General features: G+C 41.4%; 1 protein-coding gene across 2 annotated transcripts in view; it reads left to right on the top strand.

Moving 5' to 3' along the window:
- RNF144A (ring finger protein 144A) overlaps nt 1–8,033 on the top strand; it is a 66,390-nt gene extending 58,357 nt beyond the window's left edge. For both annotated transcript variants that reach the window (XM_066597572.1, XM_066597562.1), the window contains exons 7-8: nt 891–980; nt 5,058–8,033. In XM_066597572.1, the coding sequence (XP_066453669.1) occupies nt 891–980; nt 5,058–5,189 (222 nt within the window). In that variant the 3' untranslated portion in view covers nt 5,190–8,033. The remainder of the gene's footprint in view (nt 1–890; nt 981–5,057) is intronic.
- Nucleotides 8,034–9,755: the final 1,722 nt, after the last annotated feature.

Genomic DNA, 9,755 nt, shown 5'->3' with positions numbered 1-9,755 from the left:
CTTAGCACTGAGTCTAAGTGGTTTAATGGAAAAAAAAATTTTAATCCTCCCCCCCACACACACACAATGCTTTAAATGCGGAAAAAAATAACAAGCACAAAAAAAACTGCACGTATTTGGTATCGCCACACCCCTAACATCCAGTACTATAACTGACAACCTGTACTGTGTTAAAGTATTTATCCAGGACATTAAATTCCATGAAACAATATGTAAAAGTGTTCTGCTCATCCCACTTCCGCAAAATAGGAATGAAAAGTAATTAGAAAATTGTCAGTTGTCGAAGACAACCAACGCCCAAGGTACATGTATTGGGTTCAGCACCCAGACCCTCCATACACCCCTCTGCCGCTGGAGGGAGTACATGTATATCCCCTAGCGTGAAGGGTTTAAAGACACAAATGCAATTACATGGCTCCTAAAAATAATTTTTTCTATATGTGACCCGGACCTAACCTACATTGTGTACATCAGGGTGGATTCACACTAGCATGTAATCTCCCTTTTGGCTTTCTATCTCTCTAGTCTGTTTTTGGCGCAGAGAGACGGAATTAGGTGGGAATTAAACGGATCTGTTTTTACCACTGTTGATTTTCATGGTTTAAAAAAAAAAAAAGCAAATAGAAAGTTTTTTTTTTTTTTTCAAAAACCCCATTGAAATTAATAGTGGTAAAAATGGATCCGTTTAATTCCATTTCGATTCTGTCTCTGCTTTATAATTAACCTTCCTTGCATTTACCGATGTAGCGGTCGTTATTGTGACCGGCACATTGTGATAACTCGATTTACAGCTTTGTAGTTAAGTTGCCCTACATGTCATGTTAACCTGGGGTTAATAATGTAACATTTACCTTGATATCCGCTCTGTCTTTGTATTTCTTCTCCACCAGGACGATTTCCTGCTCATACATTATGATAAAGGGCCTTGTCGGAACAAGCTAGGGCATTCTAGGGCATCCGTCATATGGCACAGGACACAGGTAGGTGGAAATGTTGCAGTCGATCTGTTGAAAAGCAGAACTATACTTGTCAGCAGGTAACTACTTATCTAATGCCTTGTGCCCCATGTACAAAGCAATAGAAGGCGATGCACGTGGCAGAGCCGTGTGACCGCAGCCTGTGCTGGGCCACGAGGAGCTCTTTCTGGTTCAGTATCACAAAGTACGAGGCACTTTGTATGTCGCTATATGGTGCCGCCGCGGGACATTGTATTCTTCCCCAGATACAATATCTGTAGAGGGAAATACTTTATCATATGGCATGTGACCGTAGAGTTACCAAACTGCTGTCTATGACGCAGCCTGTCTAGTAGGACATCATTCCAGCCACCTGATCCTGTCTTGAAGGTGAATTAGAGACCTTATTATAGTATATAGATTTTCAGCTGCCTGCATGGACAAAGGCAAAATGCCCAACACATAATGCCTTTGCTAGGGAAGTAGAGTTCTATAATGTAAAACTATACTGCAAGGCGTATAAGGCCATTCATGCTCCTCTGGGTACTATACAAATAAGGGAGATGGAACAATATGTCTGCAGCGCCACCTATTGGAAGACAGAATTCCTGCACGTCAATGTTACACTCTTCATACAAGCCTTGTAACAATGACTGGGCATTGAAAGCGAAGTCAGAATCCATACACTTAGGTCCTATTCACATCAGCGTTGGCGAATTCAATCAGAACCTCCATTACTGAATGCCATTACAATACGAGAGAAAATAGCCCTCACATAGCTCTGTTTCATTCTGTAACAGACGTTGGAAACTAAACGAACCCCATTATAGGCAACGGGTTCATTCGGTGCCATTCACTTCCGTCATATGATAGTTCTGTTCAGTCAGTGAGTTCTGCTTTCTGCACCTATAACGGAGCAGACAAATGGAACCCATAGTGTGACGTAGACCTTAAAGGGGGTGTCCCATGAAATGAACTTATTCACTATCCACAGGATAGGGTAGAAGTATCTGATTGGTGGGGTTTTGGACACGTAAATGGAAGGCCGTTGAATGAAGTGGCTATTGAGCTCCATTCAAGGACCTTCAGGACTCAACGCAGCCTTCCATTCATTCAGAGACCTTCGGGACTGCCGATCGTGGGATCCCAGTAGTCAGAATCCCACCAATCAGATACTTATTCTGTGGATAGGGAATAGGGTCATATGGTTCAACAAGTTCTTTACTTTGTAGAATGGTTCAGTTATGTAATCCACGACTAGAAGAAGGGGGGCAGTATTTCCAGAAACAATGCCAAGCCTAAGGCTGGTCTCACACGGACGGGTCAGATTCCAAATGCGGGAGCCCACAGCAGAATCCGGCCCTGACCGCAGCTGCGGCAAGCCACCGACGGTCATGCGCAGTACAGATTTTTTTTCTTCAAATGTTTATTTTTCGCACTCCGTTGCTAGGTGATGACATAGGTATCTGCGACCTATCCGCAATGTCAATTGCAGATAGACCACGGGTCACACGGCTTCCATTTAATTCAATGGAAGCCGTCCATGCGGAATCCGCAAGAATATGGGACATGCTGTGATTTAATTTCCGCGAACGGAAACTACAATCACTGACTGCTCATGTGAGCGGACATGCGAGTGTTCTATTTTCTGAATGCGTGCAGAATACCACTAATTGTCCACGCAGGTGATGATCGCGGATTCCACAATGCAAGTCGCGTGAGATCGGCCTAAAACGGAAGGCACTTGCACCGCTCACTCCCATTACACTCCCCATAAACAAGGCAGAAGGCCTGAACACATTGTCTTGTATACGTCTGAGGGCGCAGTGATGTATTTCACCTCGTCTACCGCGGTTTCACGCTCCATGAGCGCTACATAGCCTCCTTTTAATATGAGTAATTCTTCTTTCATAGTAAAATATGATAATAAATGGAAAAAAAGGAGAAATTAAAAGACAAAGACATGACTTCTGCTTCTTTTAGGGCTTGTTCATACAGGTATAAGTGGGCTTCGCGTGAGCAAATATGCTGCGTGACCGAAAACCATTTATGACCACGATTTTTGTCTGCCGCGTGTTTGCGCACACGTACGTACGCCCATTAATTTCCATGGCTGTTGTGGTGTGCAAATGCGCACCAAGATAGGTTTTTGCCGTGTATTTTTTCACGTGCAAAATATGCTCATATGAATGACCCCATTCGAATCAGTGGGTTCTATTCACTGTGTATTACACGCGCAAAATATGCTTAATACGCCGTACAAATATGCTTATGTGAACGAGCCCTTACTATGCAGCTGTCCTGGATTTCATGTTTGGCTGTGCGGCTGTCATTTTCTATGTAAACACTGCCCCCTGGTGGTAAAGCAGCAGTAATTATGACGCTTGTATAGATATTACATACTGCATTACTATTCTATGAAATCAATGAAGTATTTAAAATGCAGATGAAAGATGGTCAATATTTCTTATAATGGAGACATTTTACTTTACTTCTCGGCGGCACAAAGTCTGAGAAATATCTTAAACCTCACAACCAGCCTCTACACCTCACACCAGTAATAGTAATGCAGTCAGATTCCTTTAATCTTATATGTGATCAACCAGAAATTGTAAAAAGCCAACCCTTGTGTCCAATGGAAAATATTCTGACAAAGTGGAATTTCCCAAGTTAGATGCAGCCGGATGAGCAGCAATTAGGAAGCTTAAAGGAAATCTGTCACCACCTTTGCACGCCATAAACTACGTTATGGGGCTCCAAGGTGAGAGAACAGGGAGTCTGGGGAGTGCTGTTTCATACTCCCTGCCCTGCAAGTAGTGGCTCCCCAGCACTGACTCCTGCATGCGCATTTATCGCTATACAAACCTATACAGTTTGGCTGCACGTCCCTTTGTTCAAACGTAGGATTGCTGCCGATAAGCAACTATTTTAATCCTAACATGAAAGATCCAGTAAGGCCGGTTTCACATATGAGAAAGATAGATATGAGATAGACACATACATACATATACATATGAGATAGATAGATAGATAGATAGATAGATAGATAGATAGATAGATATGAGATAGATAGATAGATAGATAGATAGATAGATAGATAGATAGATATGAGATAGATAGATAGATATGAGATAGATAGATAGATATGAGATAGATAGATAGATATGAGATAGATAGATAGAAAGATATGAGATAGAGAGATAGATAGATATGAGATAGACACATACATACATATACATATGAGATAGATAGATAGATAGATAGATAGATATGAGATAGATAGATAGATAGATAGATAGATAGATATGAGATAGATAGATAGATAGATAGATAGATATGAGATAGATAGATAGATATGAGATAGATAGATAGATATGAGATAGATAGATAGATATGAGATAGATAGATAGAAAGATATGAGATAGAGAGATAGATAGATATGAGATAGATAGATAGATATGACATAGATAGATATGAGATAGATAGATAGATAGGAGATAGATAGATAGATAGATAGATAGGAGATAGATAGATATGAGATAGATACATAGATAGATATGAGATAGATAGAGAGATAGATAGATAGATAGATAGATAGATAGATAGATAGATAGATAGATAGATAGGAGATAGATAGATAGGAGATAGATAGATAGGAGATAGATAGATAGATAGATAGATAGATAGGAGATAGATAGATAGTTAGATATGAGATAGATAGATAGATAGATAGATAGATAGATAGATAGATAGATAGATATGAGATAGATAGATAGATATGAGATAGATAGATATGAGATAGATAGATATGAGATAGATAGATAGATATGAGATAGATATGAGATGGATAGATATGAGATAGATATGAGATAGATATGAGATAGATATGAGATAGATATGAGATAGATATGAGATAGATAGATATGAGATAGATATGAGATAGATAGATATGAGATAGATATGAGATAGATAGATAGATATGAGATAGATAGATATGAGATAGACACATACATACATATAGATATTAGATGGATAGATATGAGATGGATAATTTCACAGATGCCATCGTACCCCCTATTGATGTGTATTTTCCCTCCGCAGGTGGTTGGAATATTTGCAGGATTCGGCCTCCTGCTTCTAGTAGCCTCCCCATTCCTCTTACTGGCCACACCATTTGTTTTGTGCTGCAAGTGTAAATGCAGTAAAGGAGATGACGACCCGCTGCCAACTTAATGCTCAGGAGAGTCGTGTGGAATCTACAGCGTCCTAGCACACTGCTGAAGGCTACATCACACTTGGGACACGTTGTCGCCTTCCTTGGCAAAACCAGCTTTCAAGGACATAGACTGTGCCATTCTACTAAGACCTGGTGTCCTGCCCGCTCCTGGCTCCCCCGGAGGACCCTGGTGACTGCGGATGCCGGAGGATTAGTCCGCACAATGTACAGATGACTTCATTCATCCATATAACAGTTGGTGGGTCTGACATCGGTTCTGGTCCCGTCGGTCCGGTTTTAAACTATTTTTAAGCTTAGCGTCCTCCTCTGCGGATTTCCTCTACGTCGTTTCTGGATTCTTACAAAACCTTCATTTGTATCTTTTTCTTTGTTTTCATGTAAAATGCTGTATATTTCTTAAAGTGCATCGTTCTAAAGGGAATGCGTTGCTGTACATTAACTCCTCGTTTTGTATCGCAGGGTACACAATGCACTGAGCCTCATGTTTGTTGCAGTCTGGATTTACCAAAGTGAGAATTGCTAAAAAAAATATATAGAAGAAAAAAAAAAAGAAACAAAAAAGTAAAAACTTTAAACCTTTAGATTTTGCTGTTTTTGAATATATGCAATGTTGGCTTGAGTCACATGAGAGCACACTTCTATACTCGTTTGTCATCCATCCGTACGGTTTATTTTCAGCCTTTTACTTACAATCTGATTTAAAAAAGGCAAATATACTTAATTAATTAGTTACCAATTGGAACATTCCGGCAGCCACAGTATGGATACACCGATATGTAGCATTCCCTTACATTGCACCTATTCCAAGAGTTCCTGTCCGCTCTCCTGACACGTCTTAGTAAATACTTGTATTCCCCATGAATTAATAATGCTGGAGCATCTATTCTTAGATCTCTGCCATGTAATATTCCTCTGTTACTCCTCTTGGACTGTCAGATAGTAGGAACAAGGGGAATAGTAACACCCAGTTGTCAATTTCTTTATATATTTCCAGGAAGAATAATGGAGGGACAGCACAGTGCCAAGTTCTTTATAAACTGTGCCCATTTTGGACTGCCTATCAAAAAAAAAAAAACTCAATCTACACCCGCTGTGCCAAAATGTGCTTTTATTTTTTAGCTTTTTGGATTAAGAAATCTGTTTAAAACGTGTTGACCACGCCCCCTCCAAGTAACACACCTACTTTTTAAAAAAAAAACGTTTGGCAAGCTAGGCTAAAAAAGTGAAAAAAAAAAAAAAAACATTGCGCAACTTGTAACTTTTTGTACTTTTTGGGCAAATTGCAAGGTTTTGGGGCTCAATTTACACCAAAAAACTGGCGTATACTGATTAATAAATGCGGGCCATTAAGTCAAAATAAACAGAATTCAAGAAGTAATTGAATGAAAGATGAAAATCTGATGTTCCTGCTGTAATGATGAGGTAGTCTTCCACACTTCTTAGAGGAGAGCGTCTCATTTTCTGATGTTGTGGCATATGGTTGTGAACAGTAGGATTCCACCTCTCGGACCCCCACTGATGTGGAGCATACAGGGACTGCGGCCCCCTTGGGTTATTGCCTGCACAGTAGTGCTCTATTCGTTTGAACTCCCGTGATCAGAAAGTGATGACCTTGTGTGTGACCTTGTGATGGCCAATAAGGACTATAATAAAAACTTAATAGAAACTCAAAAATTTGCAACCAGTAGCAAAATTTATGGTCCCTTGGCTGCTTGGCTCCTGTAACTGCCCCGGTCTTGTGCAGATCCGTAGTGCTGGAGGTTTCTATTAAGACATTAGCTTCAGCCCTGGGGAAGATGGCGGCTGGGATTGAACGGAGTATGGTGAGTCCTGTGTTATTTTGTCATATTGATGTGATTGGTTTGGGGGAGCAATAGGTGTGAAGGAAGAGACTTGCATAGTTTTTCTTTGGAGGTACCATTCTTTGTGCATTTTCTTGTATTTTCCCAAATGTTACAGTGGGGGTTTACAGTGAATCTAAAAAGTCTGCACACCCCTATTAAAGTGCCAAGTTTACGTCATGTTAAAAAAATCCAGCAAATTCGAATCCTTTCCATCGACAGTGTGACCCGTTATCTGTACAATTCTATTGAAAAACGAACTGAAATCTTTTAGGGAGGGGAAAAAAAACTAAAATAATGCGATTGCATAAATAGGCACACCCTAAAACTAGGACTTTGTTGATGTACCCTTTGACTTTATGACAGCATTCAGTCTTTTTGGGTAAGGGTTTTGCAAAAGTGCTCCAAATCTGTCAGATAGCAAAGGCATCTAGTGTGTAGCGCCCTCTTCAGGTCGCCCACAGATCTTCAATGGAATACAGGTTTGGGCTCTGACTGGCCATTCCAAAACTTTGATCTTCTTCTGTAGAAGCCATTCTTTTGGTGATTTGGAGGAAAGCTTTGGGTCGTTGTGCTGAAAGGTGAAATTTCTCTTCATCTTCAGCTTTTTGTCAGAGGCCTGAAGGTTTTGTGCCAAAATGGACTGATATTTGGAACTGTTTACAATACCCTCCACCTTGACTAAAGCTGTGGGTCTGGTGGTCTTCTGTTGATGGCAGTGTTGGCTTTGAACCAGACATACCTTTTTGGAATTATTGCCAAAAAGTTCCCCCTCGGTCTCATCAGATCATAAGACGTTCTCCTACATACTTCTGGCAGACTTCATGTAGGTTTTGACAAAACATAGCCAGGCTGTGTTTGTTTGTTATAAAAGACTTCTGTCGACACAAAAATCAAAAAGTTATGACTTTTGAAGAGTGGAGAAGAAAATCTCCCAAAAATCGTCACATTCTTACGGTCAAAATAAGCCATGTCATTAAAGGAGATGTCCCGCGCCGAAACGGGTTTTTTTTTTTTTAAACCCCCCCCCCCGTTCGGCGCGAGACAACCCCGATGCAGGGGTTAAAAAACCCACCCGCACAGCGCTTACCTGAATCCCGGCGGTCCGGTGACTTCAATACTTACCGCTGAAGATGGCCGCTGGGATCTTCTACCTTCGTGGACCGCAGCTCTTCTGTGCGGTCCACTGCCGATTCCAGCCTCCTGATTGGCTGGAATCGGCACGTGACGGGGCGGAGCTACACGGAGCCGCTCTCTGGCACGAGCGGCTCCATAGAAGAAAGCTGAAGACCCGGACTGCGCAAGCGCGGCTAATTTGGCCATCGGAGGCCAAAAATTAGTCGGCTCCATGGAGACGAGGACGCTAGCAACGGAGCAGGTAAGTATAAAACTTTTTATAACTTCTGTATGGCTCATAATTAATGCACAATGTACATTACAAAGTGCATTATTATGGCCATGCAGAAGTGTATAGACCCACTTGCTGCCTCGGGACATCTCCTTTAAGGGGTTAATGTAGGTCTCTTGGCCGCCTCCCGGATCAATCGTCTTCTGGTCTTTTCATCAGTTTCTGAGGGATGTCCCATTCTTGGTAATGTCACTGTTGTGCCAAATGTAATCCACTTCTTTACGGCCCTCTTCACTGCACCCCATGGTAGATGCAATGCCTTGGAGATGTTTTGCTCCCCTTCTCCTGACTGAACCTTCCAACAATCAGATTGATGTGCTCTAAGATCTTGACGGACCAACTAAGAAAATGTCAGGAAAATCCTTCTAGATGAGCAGAACTTTATATGGGGTAAATCCGAATCATTTTAAGTAATGGCATCGGAGGACTGACTACTATTTAAATGCGATTGGCTAATTGTGAGCACAACCCCATCCCCAAATATAAGAGGGTGTTCACACTTATGCAAACCTAAAAGACTTTTAGTTTGTTTCTCATTGGAATTGTACAGATAACGGGTGACACTGAAGGTGGAAATAAGTCTGAAATGATTTGTCTTTGTCAGATTTGTAGCATGACAAAACCATGGCAGTTTAAGAGGGGTGCGCAGACTTTTTATATCCACTGTAGGTGCTCGTCAGGGTGCCTCATCCTTCCTACCTTACATATTACTGCATTTGTTTCTAGCAATTCTTATCCAGTTCCCACTGCTGATACCAAATGGCAAATAAAAATGCTGTTATACAGTTGTGAAAAAATGTTTGTGAACCCCTTGAATTTCTGCACAAATGGCTTAAAAAAGTCTATTCTTAAAGGAGTTTTACAAAGACTCCTTAATACTGATGACCTATTCTTAGAATCATAGAATGGCAGAGTTGGAAGGACCTCCAAGGTCATCGGGTCCAACCCCCTGCTCAGTGCAGGATTCACTAACTCATCCCAGACAGATGTCTGTCGAGCCTCTGTTTGAACACTTCCATTGAAGGAGAACTCACCACCTCCTGTGGTAACCTGTTCCACTCATTGATCACCCTCACTGTCAGAAAGGTTTTTTCTAATATCTAATTTGTGTCTCCCCCCTTTCAGTTTCATCTTATTGCTTCTAGTAGGATATGTCTTCATTATCTGATTGGCGGGCGACCTCCACCGATGAGCTCGTTGAAAAGGCTGCAACACTTGCACGAGCGCAGTGGGCTCTACTCAGACATGTGACGTTACGTTCGTTGGTCACATGGCCTCAGAGCAGCTGAGTTCTATTCAAGTGAATGGGAATG

Source organism: Eleutherodactylus coqui, chromosome 1, assembly GCF_035609145.1.
Source record: "Eleutherodactylus coqui strain aEleCoq1 chromosome 1, aEleCoq1.hap1, whole genome shotgun sequence".
In the NCBI taxonomy this organism is placed as follows: domain Eukaryota; kingdom Metazoa; phylum Chordata; class Amphibia; order Anura; family Eleutherodactylidae; genus Eleutherodactylus; species Eleutherodactylus coqui.
This window is presented reverse-complemented; position numbering and strand designations above follow the sequence as displayed.